Raw genomic sequence first — 20,022 nt, forward strand, 5'->3', positions numbered from 1 at the left:
TTTACGTATATTGATCATTGGCTCTGTAACAAAATCAAAGTCATGTAACAGTGAAATTCATAGCCATTTTTTGGGTACATAAATCTACACAAAGATAACAAGCAGAATGCAAGGAAATGCAAAGATAGCAGAAAGTGGGATACAAGCCCTTTAAATGCTTTGATTGACTGGTTCTTATCATCACTGCTGTGAACGACTCTGTACGTTTCTCTAGAGCAGAGCATTTCGTATCACACCACCCTGAAGGATTGCACATCTTGACAGTTTAATTTTGTATAAATGTTGAAAATTTGGTGGTAACGAGTTCTCCAATATGCCTCTTTTTTCTACACTTTTATAAATCCACTATAATTTTAATAGAAGTGAGAAGGATGGGTTGTAACTTACTCACAGGCCAGATAGCACAGTTCACTGTATGATGATCCCAAGTTTCAGGGTTTAACTAATAAACACAGACACATGTATTCAACAAACTATTTTGCATTCAAAAAGATAAATAAAGCATACAGAATGTGACTAATTAAAGCAGTGGGTCGTATACTGCATGGTTGCTTTTGCATTCTTTGTATTTGGCCCCCTGGGGAGCACACATGCCCACTAATTCAGACTCTCTCTGATCTCTGTTGAGTCTACTGGCTCCATTAGTTTATCCACGGATATTTCTCTCTGACATTTTCTCAGTCTTATTATCATGGTTATGATTAGACACATTTCAATTGCTGCACAACAACAGGGGGCTGAGGCATTTAGCTAGCCCTGCACTAGTGTGTGTGTGTTTGTGTGTTGGCTCTGTTCTCCATCACAGCATGTATATATTGTTCTCACAGAGTTGAATTAAGGTGGAACGGAAAGAAGGCGCCGTGCGTGTCCCCTGTTTAACACGTTCATCCCACCACAGCCTTTAGTTCTTATTAAACGTCCACATTATTCAGTGATTCATCCAGTTATGACTAATGGCAATTTAATTTCTTTTGAAAACAAGCCTTTTCATTTCTACTGAACTCTTGGTTTGTTTCAAATGTGTCATCTTCCAGTGTAGCAGCCCTCTCCCTCGTAAAATAAAAATTCCACAATTTTTTTCTAAATTTCTTTACAAATAAACGGTTAAGAGGTAAACAGTGGTGGTAATAGGAACCAGACTTCTGAAGAGTTTAATGCGTCAAAACATCACAGAAAGTTATGACATGGAATGGTTACAAATGTGCTGCTTAGTGCCTAAGGCATTGTTTTATGACAGTTTTTAGGGTAAGGTTTTGGCAGAGAGAGCACACTTAAATATGCATTCTTCTGTAGTTTACTGCATTATTCCTAATGTAATGTATACATTTTATATATATATATATATATATATATATATATATATATATATATTTATGAATTATTATTTCAAATTATATCATATTTCACTCAGCACATAAACAGCAATTGTGCATTAAAATTTAAATATGAAATTGAAATAAAACCAAACGGGTGCATAAACTTTTGCATGCAGTTGCAGTGTTGGAAATCCATTAACAGATGTCCAGGCAAAGGGTTAGTGACCTCAAGGTTTTACAATTCTTCCCTTTCAGTGAGAACATAACAATACACTACAAAGTACAATGTACAAAATATGCAAAGGTGCTGTTACATAACACTGCCTTCTTCTCTCTCTCTCTCTCTCTCTCTCTCTCTCTCTCTCTCTCTCTCTCTCTAGGATCAGAATGATAACCCTCCTGAATTCAGCCAGCCTTCATATATTGTCAGAATTCCAGAGAACATGGTTGCAGGTATGTTCAGTATGATGCTGTAAACTAAAAACTGTATCAGGCTTTGTTCTCAAGCATGTAACACTATATATCTCTGTTGTTGGAAGAAAACCTTGTATCACCGGAATGGCAACTTTACAGGAGAAGGAAAAAACATACTTTACTTTTAATGTAAGTCAATGGAACCAGAATTTTTCCCAAGTCATTTTGGGCCATTTCTTTTGGTCCATTCTTGCACACAACGAAAAACGACAAAAATGGAGATACGAGGTTTTGTTCTGACAGCAGCAATATGAAGAGAACCTGAGCGATACTACAGGAAACTGCATGGTGGAAGCTATTTAGTATAGAAGTTTCAGATTCTGTATTGTTTACTTGCAGAACTAAAAATATGGTTGGCTGGACTAAGACGTTTGACTGCAGTTGGTAACTGCAGAAAATATATGTTTGATGTTGACAGTTCTTAATTTCAGACTTTGGGACACATTTAGTTTAAAACAATGGGATCTAACTGCTCATCATGTGGCCATGAGGGACAGGAATTCAGGCTCACGTCCTGCTTTAAAATGTAGAGGTGTGGCTAAAATAAAGCTCCGCCTACGGACTAAAATTCTTTGTTTTAGTAGTGACATAAAAACGTTGGACAGCATTTTTTCAGTAATTTTTTTTCAACTCAAATTTATGATATGATCATTTTCACTCTGAAGGAGATAAAAAGCCCCGCCTCTTGAAGAGCCCACTCTGTTATGATTGGTCCACCGCCATAGCGGTAGTGCACGTACACATACCGTCCATCTTGCATACCGACATACCGACTCCTCCCTCCTGAGCAGCTGTAAACACTGGTGAGGCTATTTTTCCAATGGCGTTGGTTTTACCATATCAGTTTGACACAGCGTCCAGTCCTGAAAGTCAGGTCAACATCTTCTCCTCATGCTTACAAAACTGAACAAACTCTTCCTGGCCTCCATTAGTTGCTGTGCATTGTTGCGCCATGCTTGCTGGTAGTGGGTGGGGAATAAGAATTGTGTTGCAAGATTGTGTCATCTTGTAACAAAATAAAAGGGCTGGAATCGCAGCAAGGCATTTCAGAGAGCTGAGAAAAGTGGTTTCTGTGGGAAAGAGTTACTCTCTTTGGTGTGTACTTTGAGCTTTGTAACTTTGCAGAATGTTTAAATACACAAAAAGCTATACAACACTAAAGGAAAGGGAAAACAGAGAAAAGCATATTAGCCCTCCTTTAATAGCATAGTGAAGTGATAGTAAGTATAACCATGTCACATAAAGGATTCACAAAAGAGTAAGATATAATGTAATCTCAGTATGTAGTCAAGACATATAATCAGAGTATGGATGAGTACATTTTATCCAGCTCTACAACAGCCTGATTCAACAAATCTGGCATCACTACAGCTGCAGTTTTACAACCATAAGCTCATTGTGTGCAATTACAAAGGCCATTTCTGTGCAAACGAGAAGATTCACCATAAGGTTTTTTTTTCAAGTGCTATTTTTTCACTGCTTTCCCCCTTATTGTCCACTAATGCTTTCACATGGATCTTCCACACTTCCCCCATTTTCACCCTTGTTCTAGGCAGCTGCGTGCATTCGCATGGTCATTATTTCACCGTGAATTAGAGAGTCGTGGTGGAGTCCCATCGATTTGAATGTAGCTTTATTTTATTCATTTGTTTTCCTCAGAAGGAATCAGCACTTAGATTTGCGGTGTGCTTCTCAGAAATAAATAAACAGCGCCTTCCCTGCAGCCCCTTCCAGCATCAGGCGTGATTGTAGTGTCATATAAAAATCACTGGCTTTGCCACCAAAATTTAGAGCTACTGTATAATAAACTTTACACCAAGACCCCTTTATCTTAATTCATTTACCCTCTCCTCACACTCAGCGCTGCTCGAGTTTGTTTGTGTCCCTTTTGTCAGCCCTCAGCACCGACGTCGCTTCATTTCTATCATCTTATTTTGTGTTGTTGTTTTTAAGTGTCGTGGCGAGACGCCTGCAGAGACTGAGTGTCCAGCGCAGAGAGAGATTGTCATCATTCATATGCATTTATTCGTTCTATGTTTTTGTCCCAGACAATAGCATTCTCTTCAATTGCCTGAGAAAATTACACTCACGCTGGCCAGTGTCTGTCAGAGGGCCTGAGTGTGTGTGTGTGTGTGTGTGTGTGTATGAGAGATAGAATCAGTAGCACACATTATAAATGGTTGCCCTTCTGTACTTCCTCTGATACAACCTCATTGTAAACTTTATTTCGAAAAAAAACTACATACTACAAAAACACCAGCTTTCATTCATGAAACAGTTTAATATACAGTGGGGTTCACATGTCTGAGCCCACTGGGGAAAATGGTTCTATTTTGCATTCCTTTGTAATTTAATACAAAGCTTTTAATTACCACCCGAGAATCATCTGAACATATTTTTTTGTTAAAAATCTGGTGCACTCCAAATCCTATCAGGTGAGCAGTCAATACTATCAAGTGAGCACCATGTACATACATTTATTTATTTATTATTATATACACTGTATGACAGTTTTCACATAACGTATAGCAAAAACAGCCTACATTTAGCTATATATATTAGCTATACCACATGGTATCTGGTGCGCACAAGACTTTTCCCTAACAAAACAAAAAAAGTCCCTTCAGGAGCTCCATAATACAGTACAGACTTCTTAATTTTACTTCCATTTGTTTAAGTTGTTTTCAAGTTTGTGTCCAGTGTGAGTGTAAACCTGCATTTAACATGTTTAACCAAATAATTAATTAAAATGTGAGTTTGTTTGTTGTTGCTGTTGTGTGTGTGTGTGTGTGTGTGTGTGTGTGTGTTCTAGAAGTGTGATGTTGTGCTGGGTCTTTAGTTTGGACACTGTAAGCCTGAATTGAGCAGAGCCGTGGAGCTGATTGGAGCCTGTTCCTCTGTGTGATAAGTTCTGTGATGATCCTGAAATCCATAAGCACTCTGGCTGTCCAGCTCATCAGTGCAGCTTATAGTCCAGATTAAACTCGTCTGTGTGTTTGTCCAGAGAGCATCACTCTGTCTTCAGCGTCTTTCTGCCTCACTCGATCTGTTAGCTCTCTTATCTTCTGCTGTTATTGGCTTCACTCGCATAAGCTCATTATCACTGAGAATGATTGTACAGTAATTGTTCTCTCTCTCTTTCTCCTCTCTCTCTCTCACTCTCTTTCTCTCTTTCTGTTTCTTTCTTTCACTCCATCCATTTTACTATCTGTCTTTCTTTCTTTCTTTCTTTCTTTCTTTCTTTCTTTCTTTCTGTTTACCCCATGTCTCTCTCTCACTCTCTCCCTCTCTCTCTGTCTCTCTCTCTCTCTCTCTCTGTCTCTCTCTCTCTCTCTCTCTCTCTCTCTCAGGGGCAACAGTGCTGTTTGTGACGGCCACAGATCTAGACGCATCAAGAGAGTTTGGACAAGCTTCTCTGATCTACTCCCTCCAGGGACCCTCAGAGTTCAGACTCAACACACGTTCGGGTAACACACACACACATACACACACACACACACACGCACACACACACACACACACACACACACACACACACGCACACGCACGCACACACACACACACGCACACACACACACACACTGATTGGGTAGTTTGTTGGGTACAGTTGCTGGTACAAGTGTATCAGACATAGCTGTGTTGTTTACGGCAGTGCCACTGGCAGACTGACAGTGGTCAATCAGCCAAAAATATCCAGTCAAGAGTGGTTCTGAGGTTAGAAACTGACCATTCATGAAGAGCAAGAGAATGACTTTACAGTGAATCAACAGATGAGCTACAGCTGACTGTACATCAGCAAGCTTGGAGCTACAATATAGGACAGAGATGCCCAATCCTGGTCCTAAAGATCTACCATTCTCAAGAGTTTAGGTTCAGCACATCTGGCTATAATATTCAGATACAACTGAAGGCCTTTATTATCAGGATCTCGTGTAGATTAGGGTTGGAGCTTTACTCGAGCTAACACCCATTTGTTAGTGCTCCTCCAGTCACACAGTACCACCAGCACTAGGAAGGCGAAGACTAGCACTGGCTTCCTCTGAGATCTGTGAAGCCAGCCGCCGTATCTTTTTGAACTGCCACAGCTGAACGCACTCATAGGAAAGCAGCAACCACAAGATATGTTACATCAGCTAACAGATGTCTGCACTGACTAGCATTGCTTTCAGTGATGGGGGAGGGGCGGAGCCATCTTCCCCAACCAGAGAGTGAGTCCAATTGTGTTCTCTTGAACTCCTGGCCATGGATGGCTGTAGCATCAACAGGGATCAAACTTGTGATCTCCTGATGATAGGACCAACGCTTAGATGGTTGCACCACTTGGGAGCCCCATGACCTCATTAATGCTCTTGTGGCTGGATGTAATCATATCCTCACAACAATGTTCCAATATCTAGTGTAAAGCTTTGGCAGAAAAATAGAGGCTTTTATTACAGAAATTACAAACTCAACATTAATACACTTATTTTCTGAAACTTTTTCAGTCACTCTGCAGTTCTTCCTTCCTCTGTGTGTCTTGGGATGGTCATCACCACAGCTTTGATGGATAGTGAGGTGAAATAAATGTGTGTGTGTTTGTGTGTGTGCGCGTGCAGGAGAGATTACCACCACAGCCCTGCTGGATCGTGAGGCGAAATCCGAGTACATCCTGATTGTGCGAGCAGTTGATGGAGGGGTGGGGCCTCTGCAGAAGACGGGCATCGCAACGGTAACAGCTGACTTACTCATTATGAAACACACTTTCACACACCTGTTTACTTTTACTTTTCTTTTTATTGTTTAACACACATTTAAACAAATTGGTTTAAAGTTGTGCTCTGTTATACTAGTTCTGTATCAAATTTGATGCAGAGTCATTGCTCTCAAAGAATATATTTATGACCAGCTATCTTTATCAAACTACACTAGGAAATAAACATACTGTAGATCAGCTGATTTAAGGACCCACATTTGATGACCTTGATCTGTTTTTAAAGGTCACAGCCATCTAATTACACAACTTAAAGTGGCATCGCCATTAAAATACAGACTAATGGCAGGGATTGAGGCTTGAGTGCCTCGGCAGCGACTCAAAGTTTCATCCTGAGAAAAAAAACATGAACAAAACTGATGAAATTAGGCCCACCCATTCTAATATATTCAATGAATAAAGTCATTCTTTCCTAACTTAAGTGTGTAATTTTTTGCCTGTCAGTTTTCTACAGTCATGCATGGTCATTACCTTAAAGCTGTCATGGATCAAATAACAAATTTTTCATTATGGAAAAACCTTAACGGGGAGCGAGGTAGCGGACGCATGTGTGGAGGTAAGCGACTTTTGTTGAGGGCAAATGCAAAATCAGGGTCGTAACGGTCCAGGGTCATTGAGCCAATATGGAGAGATCGTGGGGCAGACATGACATAAACCAGAAACAAATCAACTTAGACAGAGATTCAAACAACGCAAACATCAAACAAAGACCAGCAAACACAAGGGACAAACACAGGGCTTAAATACACAGGGATAACGAGGGACAGGTGAAAACAATCAGGGGCGGAGTCATGAAATGAGGGGCAGGACTACGGATACCAAAACAAAAACGCACATGGGCTAAACCAAAACATGAACACATGGACTGGGAGGGGCCAATCGTGACAACCTTCTAGAATGAAAAAGAGGCAAAACTAGGGCTGGAAGTCGATCCCTAAAAAGAATCACTTCTAAGATTCCAGGCATTTGGGAGTCTAGAGTCGACTTAAGAGCTTTGGACTGTACACAGAGACACAGAGGTGTCCAGTTTTCCTTACCTGGGTGCTTATGATCAAAGAACATCTACCAACCTAAACAATTGGCAGAGGAGAATCAGAATATATATATATATATATATATATATATATATATATATATATATATATATAAAATAATTTTAATACATTAAAATGCATGGTAGATCAATATTGTGGCGATTACATGAAAACCTTGATTCATCACAACATTCATCTGTGTGTTTTAGTTGTGATTGGTCAACATGATCACGAGTGCGTTTACATGCACTTTATAATCTGATAACTGCAGAACATCACATTTTGTCAATAATCCGATCAACATGTTTATATGCTCTCGAGAAATCAGATAATGTGAAAACTCCAGGTCTACATGAATCAAACAGTAATCGCATGCCTGCTTTAGCTCTTTTAGAGGATTTCTGCTGAGTTAAAACCCTGCTTTCTTAATTGGATTTCTAGATCAGAGTATGCTGTTTACATGACCATTTGAATAATCAGATAACTGCAGAAATCTGATTATGATCGAATGTAAACACTCTCATTGATTAACAAGAACTTTATTAGGCTGCACTTGTTTATAACCCCTCACAATTGCAACAAGCCCATTTTCTTAGGCTACATGTGACTACAGATATGAAAACAAGTCTATACCTATAAGTCACTGTCATTTTCACAGTCAGTATGCATTACACATTACCAGAGATATTAAAGAAAATCTTTTTCTCTTTTCTAGTCCACCTTATTGTGCCCTATTGGCATTACTTCAAAGATAATATTCATGTATTTAAAATTCTGCAAATCCCTTTCTGATCTGTAAATGTTCAAGTGCTCTCATCATCTCTCACTGTTATGTCCTTATTAGTTATAACAGGACACAATCACTTTTTTATTGCAAGTGTTTTGTTTTTTGCCTATTTTTAATAATCATATATTCTGTTGATTCTAACTGGAGCTTTGTTTTTCCCTGCAGGTGAACATAACCATACTGGACATTAACGATAATGCCCCCATCTGGCAGGACGAGCCCTATCTGGCTAACGTTGTGGAAATGAGTCCGATCAATACTGATGTCATCTCTGTGAGTATCCCAACGCTGTCCAAAATTCAGTCCAGCTCTGTTGGACTAAATAACCATTTGACACTAGTTACACTGCTGAACTCTAAGGCACTTTAGTAATGGATCTGACAGGCTGATATGTGGGAAAAAGTATAATTTAAGTTTCCACAGACAGCGCCATTGGCAAACCATGACTTTTAGAGCTATGAGTCCTGTAATTTGGGCCATAAATGTAAAAAAGGCCTCACCATAATGCTAAATCTGCACTCTCTCTTCTAAAGAATTTGTGTGTTATGTCGAACTATCAATGGTATGTTATCACACTGACTTTAGACGTTTGTGTAAATGATATTCAGTATGTTTTTTGAAACTTATAATAGACATTAAAATGCATTTTACCTTGTATTTTGCAGTTTTCAGCAACAACTCCTGAAGTTGAACCAGTGGCACTATGTTTGTTTTCAGAAACTGATAAGGCTTAGGGTTAGGCTACTGCTGGTGTTTGCAGTGATGTATCTAGGATTTCCAGAAGGCCTACAGTGACATTTTCTCAAAACATTGGTCACACCTATTGTAAATTAATATGCGATTAGTTTGATCAATAATCCCTAATTACACTCATCCAGAATTTTATTAAGAACACCTGTACACCTCCTCCTTAATGCAATTAACCACTTAGCCAATCATGTGGCAGCAGTTCAGTGCATAAAATCATGTTGATGCGGGCCAGCAGCATCAGGTAGTGTTGACATTAAGCGTCAGAATGGGGAAAAATCTTATTTCTGTGATTTTGACTGTGGAATGGCTGTTGGTGCCAGACGGGCTGATTTGAGTATTACTACAACTGCTGATCTCCTGAGAGTTTCATGCACAACAGTCTCTAGAGTTTACAGTCTCTAGAGTTTGGCATTAACAGCATGAATCCATGGACCCCACCTACCGTGTGTTAATAGTCTAGGCTGGTGGAAGTGGTGTAATGGTGTGGGGAATGTTTTCTTGGGACTCTTTGGGCCTGTTAATACCAATCTATTCTTTGGTTGAATGCCACAGCCTTTTTGAGTACTGACCTTATGCTCCTCTTCATGGCCACAATTTACCCATCTTCTAATGGTTACTTCTGGCATAGTGATGCACCATGTCACAGACAAAATTCGTCTCGAAAAGGTTTCATGACAACGAGTTCAGTGTTCTTCAGTGGCCTGCCTAGTTACTGGATCTGAATCCAGTAGAACACCTTTGGGATGTGGGACAGCAGGATATTCCCAGCATGAAAATGCACCTGGAAAATCTGCAGGAATTGCATGATGAAATCATGTCAACATGGACCAGAATCTCAAAGGAATGTTTCCAACATCTTGTGGAATCCATGCTGTGAAGAACTGAAGCTGTTTTGCTATTCCTTGTATTAGTATATTATAGTTAAGTGTAGTTCCTGAAGGCCTAAAAAAATGAAAGAACTTGCTTGATATGTTAACCTAAACACCATAGAAAATTGGGCAGTTTCAAAAATGTATTTCAAACCAAAACTTAATAAGTAAATAATGAAAAAAGAGTATCATACAATCCTTGCAGAGTAAACACAATGTTACTATTAAATAAAAATGAGCAAAACATTACAGGCCAGAAATCATCAGGCCTTCTCTGAAAGTCTAAAAGGCCCCGAGCGTCCCCTGCTGACATTTACCCTATTTAACTTCACATGTGCAGAGTCTGAATAGTATTGAATATTACAAGAACTATGTTCAGATGTTTTGACTTGCATTGTATGCTTGGAGTGTTTTTAGAAGTTCTTGCTTATTGAGGGCAAATACTTGCTGCTTGTAAATGTTTACATGCTTAAACCTCTCCGCCCTTCATCCCGTCCTGTCGCCGGTGTATATTTGCTAATTAAGCCCCTGAATGTCCATTAATTAACAAGCCAGCGCCAAGCTTAATTAAGGGGTTCCAATGGCTAATTAAAAAATAGCCCCGAGTCGGAATGCATAGGTAATTACCCTACTGAATGTGCAGTGCAAGAGAGAGAAACCTGTTGTCTTATAAACACAGAAACAGTGTGCTTGTGCATGTATGACAGACAAAATATGACTTATCGTGTCTTATCATTCTTTTTCTCAGTAAGTGTGCTGAGAGTGGTCAACTCCACCCTTCTGTTCCGATTGGCCAGCAGACGTGAATTGTGTGGAATAATTAGGCCGCTAATAGCTGGCTTTTGCTGGTTTCCATGGTGATCTGTAATGTCCTGTGGCGATGGCGCAATGGTGTCCCACCGGCCAGGTGAAATCGCTTTCATTCCTCATGGCGAGGCTGGACAAGAAAGTGTGAGAGAGGGAAGAAAAGAATAAAAGAGAAAGGAAGCCTGAGGTCCTTTATTAACACTAATTTACTCCTGCCTCACTTACTTTATTGGCTCTTTTGGACAGGCTTTTCTAGTCATTTGCATCTGTGTTTATTGCACAGATGGGTTTACTATTCATGCTTAAATTGAAGTGTTTGAACCAGTTTGCGCTTTGTTCATTCATATATGCGTTTACATGCACTTAAGTAATCAGATAATGGGGACAGGTCTACATGAGTCAGGCAGTAATGGAATTTCTGCTTTCAACTGTCCAGTAAACTCAGAATAAGGCATGATGTAAATGTAACATAAACTTAAAACTTCATGCTACAGCTTAAAAACAAAACAGACATTGCACCACTTTACCTGAAAATATGAACAAACATCATCTAAAATATGAAGAATATTTAAATCCTTCATTTCAGGAAGTATGTATTTGGTTTCCTTGTTGCTCCAAAAGTGTTTTGCTGCCGTCTCACAGCAACGCTGCTCGTTTATTTCTGGTACTGCCATCTGTTTTCACACGTGTGAAATCTGAGAAATCTGAAAGAGATCAGAGTAAGAGTTTACACGCACTGAGAAATCTGATTACGGAGCTAAAATCCAGCTCTCTTTATCGGATTTCTTAATCAGATTTCTATATCGGCGTATGGTGTTTACATCACACACACGCACATTTTCGAAGCCGCTTCTCCCTCAGGGTTGCGGGGGGGTGCTGGAGCCTATCCCAGTTGTCACTGGGCAGAAGGCAGGATACACCGTGGACAGGTCGGCAGTCCATCGCAGGACAGACAGACAGACATACCCATTCACCCACCTAGGGGCAATTTAGCATGTCCAACTGGCCTGACTGCGCGCCTTTGGACTGTGGGAGGAAACCGGAGAACCCAGAGGAAACCCACGCAGACATAAGGAGAACATGCAAATTCTACACAGAAAGGACCCTGGTCACCTGGCCGGGGAGTGTTTACATCACCATTTGAATAATCAGATAACTGCAGAAATCTTATTATGATCGTATTATTGAGTGCATGTAGACATACTTAATGACAGATCACTTTATTAGGAACACCTTTACACCTACTCAGTAATGCAATTATCCAGTAAGCCAATCACTTAGTGTAGCAGCAGGACAATGCCTGAGATCATTCAAGGGCTTAAATCAGACATTATAATGGAGAAAAATATGATCTAAGTGACGTAGATGTTGACCGTGGCATGCTTGTTGGTGCCAGATGGGTTGTAGGACCTCAAATGCCCACTCTTCACAACAGTGGTGATCAGAAAAGCTTCTTTGAATTCACAGCTGAACTTTAAAGTGGATGGGCTGCAAGAAGTGTAGCGACAGTGGGTTCCACTGAGCAAAAGATCACGAACATGAGGCTGCAGTGGGCATAAGCTAAGTAGACAGGTCATTTCTTGGTCTGAACCAACATGCAGGTTGGAAGGCTAGAATTTGGTGTAAACAACATGAATCCCTAGACCCAACATGCCTGATGTCAGCAGTTTATAGTGGTCTAATGATGTTTGGAATGATGGCACACATTGTGCCTCCAATACCAATCGATCATCGATCGAAAGCTGACTCTATTTGACCACTTACACCCCTTTATGGCCACAATTTACCCATTATGCAGTGGCTACTTCCAGTACAATAAGCCTTGTTGCAAAGCACATCATCTCAAACAGGTTCCAGGGACATGACGAATTCAGTGTACTACAGTGGCCTCAGGGACACCCACATGTTTTTGCTCCACCCCTATGTGCTGCAAGATGGGTTGGAGCAACAACCTAAGGGTCCCTGAAAACTATTTTGAGAAACATTGCAACAGGAGTGCCTTCAGTGCGGTCAATGTTCTTTGTGTCCGCAGTCGGTGGTGGTGTAATGGTGTTTGGAATGTTTTCTTGGCACACATGGTGCCCCCTATTACTTATCGAACATGACGAGTCCAGTGACGAGTCCGGTGGCCTCTTTAGTCACCAGATCCGAATGCAGTAGAGCAGTGGTTCTACAACCAGTCCTTAGTGACACCCACATGATTTTTGTGCCATCCCTATGTGTTGCAAGATGAGCTGGAGCAACAGTCTGGACTGTCTAGGGGTCCCTGAAGACCACTGCAATAACGCACCTCTGGGATGTGATAGGAGATTTGCAGCATGTATGTGGAGGAATGGAATGTTTCCAGTATCTTGTTGACTCCATAACACAAAAAATTCAGGCTGTTTTGAGAGCTATCCAGTATTAGAGAGCTGTTCCAAATAAAGCGGCTGGTGAGTGCATATTTTAGCTTATTTAAGTAGGAGTCATAAAGGAAGTAAAGGGCATCATAAAGAAGATTTTATAAAAAATAAAAGACTCGATCTCCAGGCTATCTGTGTGTGGGTGGAGAGTGGAGTATTGTAATTAGGCTCTTATCGATTGGGTGAACCTTGAAATGGTCCGCTCCTCACTGCTGCTTGTTAGAGCATGATCTACATTTACCCACATGCTCTCTTGCTCTTTTGGTCTCTCTCTCTCTCTCTCTCTCTCTCTCTCTCTCTCTCTCTCGCGCTCCAGTCAATGAAGCACAGAGATGTCTTGGCATCCGTTTCTCAATAATTAAAGACCAGAAGGCCCCTTTGTTCCTCTAATGACCAATTAAGCCATTTCCAGCATTTCTTCATCAGTGTTGTGAATAATTGATCGGCTCTTTTAAAGAAAAAAACACGTTGGGTTCGAGGCAGAATAAATCTCCCGCCGTGCCATTGTGGTGGGAATGAACGGCATGATGTCATTTGCTACCCACCTGAGAGCAGCGTGTGTGTGTCTCTCTCTCTCTCTCTCTCTCTCTCTCTCTCTCCTCATTCTCTTTCTCTTTACCAATATCTCTATCTTTCTTTTTTGCAATGTCTCTTTGTCACACACTTTTTCTCAATGCCTCATTCTCTCTCTCTCTTCTCTTTCTCTCTGTTTTTCCATTTTTTTCTTGTTTCTGTCTCTTTCCTTCTCTCTTTTTGTTACTTTCTCTGTCTTTCCCTCTATCTTTTTCTCTCTCGTTCTATCTTTATCTCTCTCTCATTCTCTCTCACTCTCTTTCACTTCCTCTCTCTCAATCTCTCCCTCTCTCTCTCTCTCTCTCTCTAGGTGCTGGCATGGGACCCTGATAATGGAGAGAATGGTACAGTCATGTACAGCATCAGTCCAGCCAATCCCTTCTACATAATCAACAACCGGACAGGCAAAATCCGCACCAGTGGAGCAATTCTGGACAGAGAGAGTCTAGACCCTAGAGCCACTCAGCTCATGAGGACCATCGTCATCTCCGCCACTGACCGTGAGTAGCTCCACTCTGCTGCCAACACTGAGAGAGAGAGAGAGAGAGAGAGAGAGAGAGAGAGAGAAGAAGAGAGAGAGAGAGATACATCCATCCATCCATCCATCCATTTTCTAAGCCGCTTCTCCGTCAGGGTCGCTGAAAATCTTTCAGCTTACATATGTTTGGCAATAATTAAAAAGCAGTAGAATAATGGAAATCATACTTTATTCTTATATGTATATGATGTACACATCAAAATCAGCTAAATTCAGTGCACTCCTTTTTTCAGTATGGGGGCTCTTACATTTAATTTAAAGCAATGTCTTCAAATATCAAACCAAATGTACAAATGTTTCTACACTCTCAGAAAAAACGGCACTACATTTTCACTGGGGCAGTGCCCCTCTTGTCACCGGGGTGGGACCCTCAAGGGTACATCTCAGTTCCTTTAGTCAGGGAAACGTAACTGTACTGTAATCCATTGAAATGATATTTTCTAAGTTGTATTGACTCCACACACACACCATCTCGTCTCAAGGCTTTTTATTTTATTGTTAAGTTTTGAAACATTAGGTTATGAAAAGGTACAAATACAAACTTTTCACCTGGTAAAAATTGTTTAAGATTTTTAAGACTTTTGGACCTTAAATCCACTGCTGTACCTTTGAGGGAACATTTACATTGTTTGTATCTTGATGAACGAGAAACGTACCTGCACAGCACCTTTATTTCTAACAGTGTATGCTGAAAAAACATCATTATTCAAATATGTCAAGTAGTTGTGCGTGAGTAAAATGCATTACATCAACACAGTTCTAAAGGAACTGAACTGAAAGCTGTATTGATTTAGCGTATTTTATTCATGTGCGACCACTTGACATATTTGAATCACATAAAGTCTAAGCAGTTTTCTGTTTTCAGTGGAGTTGGAGTGTTGTGTAATTTGCTGCCTAAATCAGAGCACTTTCACACTTGATGTGTCAGTCTTTGAGGTGCTTGCTTTTAAACAATTGACATACGTTTGTCCATATTTATAGATAAAAATCATACAGTTTCAGAAACCATGTAAGCAAGTATAATAGAGATTAATTAACAAGTCCACTCAGTTTGAGACAGGTATGGTGATTTATGCAGCATGCTAATTAAGGCATGAGCCTTCATTATTGAACTACTTTTGCCTTATGGCTATAGAAGCAAACTTTGGACAGCAAATGTCTGACAGTTACTGTGGTAAGGAGGAATACCTTTAGGCCATGACTGCTTTAATATCTGTCTCTCTTTCTGCTTGTTGTGTCTGGTTCTATGTGTTTTCTCCAGCTGTCTGTTTGTTTTCTTCCCTGCCTGCTTTACCTTATCATTGTGTGCTAGTAGACATAGCTGCTCTTGTGCACTCAGAGCCTTAAATGACATCTTTCTCCATAGTTAACAATTCTTTCCTCTTGAGAGGATCTAAAGACTAAAGTAAGGTCATGGAAGTTTGTCTTCATGGCCAAGTTGGTGCTCACTGCTCTGCTGCCCTCTTCAGGTGGAAACCCGCCACTGCGTTCCTCAGCCAGCACCACAGTCTACGTCAACCTGCTGGACCTCAATGACAACGACCCTGCCTTCCTCAACCTGCCGTTTGTCGCTGAGGTTCCAGAGGGCCTTCCTATTGGATCGTCTGTCTTCAGGGTTTGTTTATATGACCTAAGCTTGAACCTTGAACTTGAGTGGGTTCAGGAAAAGAGATGCTATAGCTGTAGACTATAAGCACATGGTTTTTGTCTGAATTACTTCAGACCTTCAAAAAGGTTTTAAATTCAGTTTCCAGTTGTAGAAGTTACCAGTTAACAGTTACTAGCAGTTTTATTCACTGGTAGATGTGACACTAGGTGGACAATCATTAACATGATAGATTTGTTAACTATTAGTGATTATAGAATCTAAGGCTGGAAACTGGATTAAAGGTTTGAATAACTCTACTTCAGACTAATCTCTATTACACAAACTGCTCTTTACTGATGCTCATTATTGGGTATGACTCATAAAAGAGCTTTTATCCTTTTACTTTTTGTTCTTTAACCAAAAATGGCTATTTTTTACCTTTTAATGTCCTTTTTACATTGATACGTAAAGAACAAAGCCTAAAATTTGTGGATTTTTATTTGTGGCACAAGCTACTATTTTGAATATGCAAACACTATATTGCAATCATTCTTTGCTGATATTGGTAATGAGCCCTTACAAATGTCAGTTGTGTTATAAATGTGTTCCAACAATAAAGACTGTGTGTAGCTTCTTTTATATAGGGATAGAAAATGCAGTAGCACACAGCAACATTTATTAATACAAATAAATGCACCTCCACAACAAGGATTATTGCAAGTGGAAGAGGCCAGGGAACATAGGGGTCAGCTAACCAGCACATTTAACTTGAATTAAATAAGGCCAAATAACATTACGTGGCGTTAAACTCAAACATGTGAGGCTTATTGTTGCTGCTGGTTATTGTAGTATCAGTATCCATATTCATACTGTTTTCTTAATGTTTATTTAGCACTGAAGCAATGTGAATTCCCCTGTTGTGGGAGTAATAAAGGATTGTCTTATCTTATCTTATGTACTGTTATTGCAGCATGACTATTCTTTGTATTTTTTCTTTCATATAACTGCACTGCAGTGTTTTTACTCATCCTTAATACTTTTTATCCCTGTTTAAACTGAGTACAAATCTAATCCAACTCATTCTAATATGATCTAATCTGGGTCCCCGCAGGTGCAGGTGCAAGACCCTGATGAAGCGGAGAATGGAGCGGTCACTCTGGGTCTGCAGGTGGGCATGCCCCGGCTGGACTTCCGCCTCAACAGCAGCACAGGGGTGCTGTTCTCCACGGCTGCGCTGGACCGTGAGCAAATCGGACAGTACTACCTGCGGCTGGTGGCCTTTGATGCAGGACAGTATCCTCGCACCTCTACCAGCACCCTTACTATCACAGGTAACTGGACAGCAAGGGCAACAGAGTGGTGTGGTTTTCTTTGGGAGGCCTTCCTGTATGGACATTTATGATTTAAAGGGTCAATTCACCAAAAGGGTTCCGTATACCCCAACTGTAGTTGACCAGCTAAGACATAGTGTCCAAAGTTTGCATCCTAGCTCCTTTTGTGAATCTGTCCTTTGTCTGTCCATTCAGTGATGTTTGGAAAGAGAGATTTACTTTGTACAGAACACATCATTTTTCCTATGTACTCTTGTAACCTAAATCTTGACTAAAAGAAGATATCAATTCAAGTTTAATACCATACACTGCAAGCCAATATAATACTTATCCCAACTACTTTCCAAAATATCTGATTAAATATTAAATTAAATTAAATGGTTAAGATGTGTACAAAGTCATTGAGGTGTGAAAGGCTCTGTTCTAGAAAAGCTATCGACTCAGAACTGTTTACAGTGGTGGTGATAGGAACCAGGCATCTTAAGAGTGTAATGCCTCCAAAAGCTACGTCACAGAAGATTATTACATGAAATGGTTATGAATATGCTACCTGGTTTCCGAGACATTGAATGTGTTTACATGCACTTAATAGTCTGATAACTGCAGAAAATCTGTGCCTGAGATTTTGTCAGTGATCCGATCAATACGTTTACATGCACTTGAGCAATCAGATAATGGGAAAACTCTGGGTCTACATGAGTCAGGCAGTAATCAGATTTCTGCTTTGCAACCAGCCAATAAGCTCACAGAAGAAGACATGACATAAACATTCAGTAAACTCATACCGCAGCTTTACAAAAAAAAAACAAAAACGCACCACTTTACCTGAAACCATGAGCATACATCATGTAGAAGATGAGACATTTTTACATTTTTAATTTCGTCAAGAATGTAATTGGTTTCAACATCTCTCCATGTCCTTTGCTGCCATCTCACAGCAACGCTGCTTTATTTTCCAGTACAGCAGACTGAAAGAAAGAAATCTGAGTAAGGGATTTAATCGTTTAATCGGACTTCTAGATCGAAGTATGGTGTTTACATAACCAATTGAATAACTACAAAAATGATGTGAGAAATTCTTGTGGCATAACCTTTTGATTTAAAATGGACTTTTTTAATCCATTCATGGTGGTGTGGTACATGCAGGATGTAGTAAAGCAAGATACTACCCAAAGAAAACTGCCGTCATTGCTCTCTGTGGTGAACAGTAAATTATTTTCTTCACAGTCGGGGTTGCACAACTTCAAACTGTTACTTTACTAGTAAAAAAGTCAGCTTTTCCATTAGTTCATGGTTAATGCACTTCTAGTCTGGCAAATTAGGATGCATTTATGCATTTTAAAAAAGAACTATTTAGAATAAAACATAATCCAGACTTTCTCTCTCTCTCTCTCTCTCTCTCTCTCTCTGTGTTGAATTTCTGGCCCTGTTTGATTACAAATGCATATGATTGTGCCTTCAAATCTCTCTCTCTCTCTTTCTCTCTCTCTCTCCAGTGTTGGATGTTAATGATGAGACGCCCACATTTTTCCCGCGTGTGTATAACGCCTCAGTGCTGGAGAGCGTCCCGCGCGATTTTGTGGTGGTCAGGCTCAACTGCTCTGATAATGATGCTGGACTCAACGCTGAGCTCAGCTATTTCATCACAGGTCAGACTCCTGAGGCTTAAGCTGACCCGAGGACAGGCTTACACTCTGTCTGCAGTACATAATAAACAACATCATTGTGTATAAATGTGTCTTTTGTTGTGTTTGCTTTGTGTTGCGTATATTGCTGGCAAATCTTTATGGACTTTATGAAATTAAACCAGAGTTAGATCCAATCTTGCAGTGTGATGGCTGAGAGGCATTTTACAAGAAATAATTGGCACTTTGACAGAAGTATCACTGCACCTTATTAACCTGTAACCTAGCAACGGCTGTCCAGCATGTGGGTTGTTATAGACTGTTTCATGGAATTCATTTCGATTATTGTTAATGACATTGGGATATAATTGCAGGGGTGTATTTTTTCCTTGTTTTCTCCCAAATTTAGTCATTAGCAGTTCCTCACACTAGTTGGGTCTCCCACAGTTATACAGTCATAGCAAGCTGGGATGAGTCTAGTGACACACCACCACAGTTGTTGTATTATATTTGATTATTTTCACTATGTTAAACTCAGTAAATAAGTTTAAGTTGTGTACTAAATGTGTTCCCTGTAGAGGATATGGTCAGTTAGAAAACCAACAAAAAACTGAACTTGGCATGTTCAGAAAAAAACTGATGTGCTGTTAAAAAACTGAAATGCATTGCTTAGTAGAGAGTAGTTCATTGTGATTATTATGAATAACAGAATTAATTATTTCTTGAATGCTGGTGTATTTAATCATGTTGTGTTTTGTCATCATTATAAAAGCTGTATGTTACTGCAGGTAGTTGTTGGAAGAAAACATCGTATCTCCATTTTTGTTGTTTTTCAGTTTTTCATATAATTTGAAAATGCCTATTGCTCTTTACGCTGAATGTAAAGTTCACGATGAATGGACAAAAAAGTAATGGCCCAAAATGACTTGGAAAAAATTCTTTCCTTCTCCTGTAAAGTTACCATTTTGGAGATACGAGGTTTTCTTCAGACAACAGTGATATACATGTGCAGTTTTACTATTTAAGTATCTGTATTCAGTTACAGTTTATAAAGACAATATTCAGAATACAATTACCTTTTAGGAGAATGGAATTTTTAGAATACTTAAACGCTAAATAAAAATAAAAAAGCATATACACATAAAAGAAGCATCATTAACTGTTGTTTATATTAATAA

At 39.8% G+C, this 20,022-nt stretch overlaps 1 protein-coding gene across 1 annotated transcript in view; it reads left to right on the forward strand.

Moving 5' to 3' along the window:
- cdh23 (cadherin-related 23) overlaps positions 1-20,022 on the forward strand; it is a 435,604-nt gene that overhangs the window by 308,727 nt on the left and 106,855 nt on the right. The window contains exons 18-25 of the mRNA XM_037538890.1: positions 1,697-1,769; positions 5,141-5,257; positions 6,386-6,498; positions 8,527-8,634; positions 14,073-14,262; positions 15,770-15,915; positions 17,000-17,219; positions 18,716-18,868. Of these exons, the coding sequence (XP_037394787.1) occupies positions 1,697-1,769; positions 5,141-5,257; positions 6,386-6,498; positions 8,527-8,634; positions 14,073-14,262; positions 15,770-15,915; positions 17,000-17,219; positions 18,716-18,868 (1,120 nt within the window). The remainder of the gene's footprint in view (positions 1-1,696; positions 1,770-5,140; positions 5,258-6,385; positions 6,499-8,526; positions 8,635-14,072; positions 14,263-15,769; positions 15,916-16,999; positions 17,220-18,715; positions 18,869-20,022) is intronic.

Source organism: Pygocentrus nattereri, chromosome 5 (genome assembly GCF_015220715.1).
Source record: "Pygocentrus nattereri isolate fPygNat1 chromosome 5, fPygNat1.pri, whole genome shotgun sequence".
Lineage (NCBI taxonomy): Eukaryota > Metazoa > Chordata > Actinopteri > Characiformes > Serrasalmidae > Pygocentrus > Pygocentrus nattereri.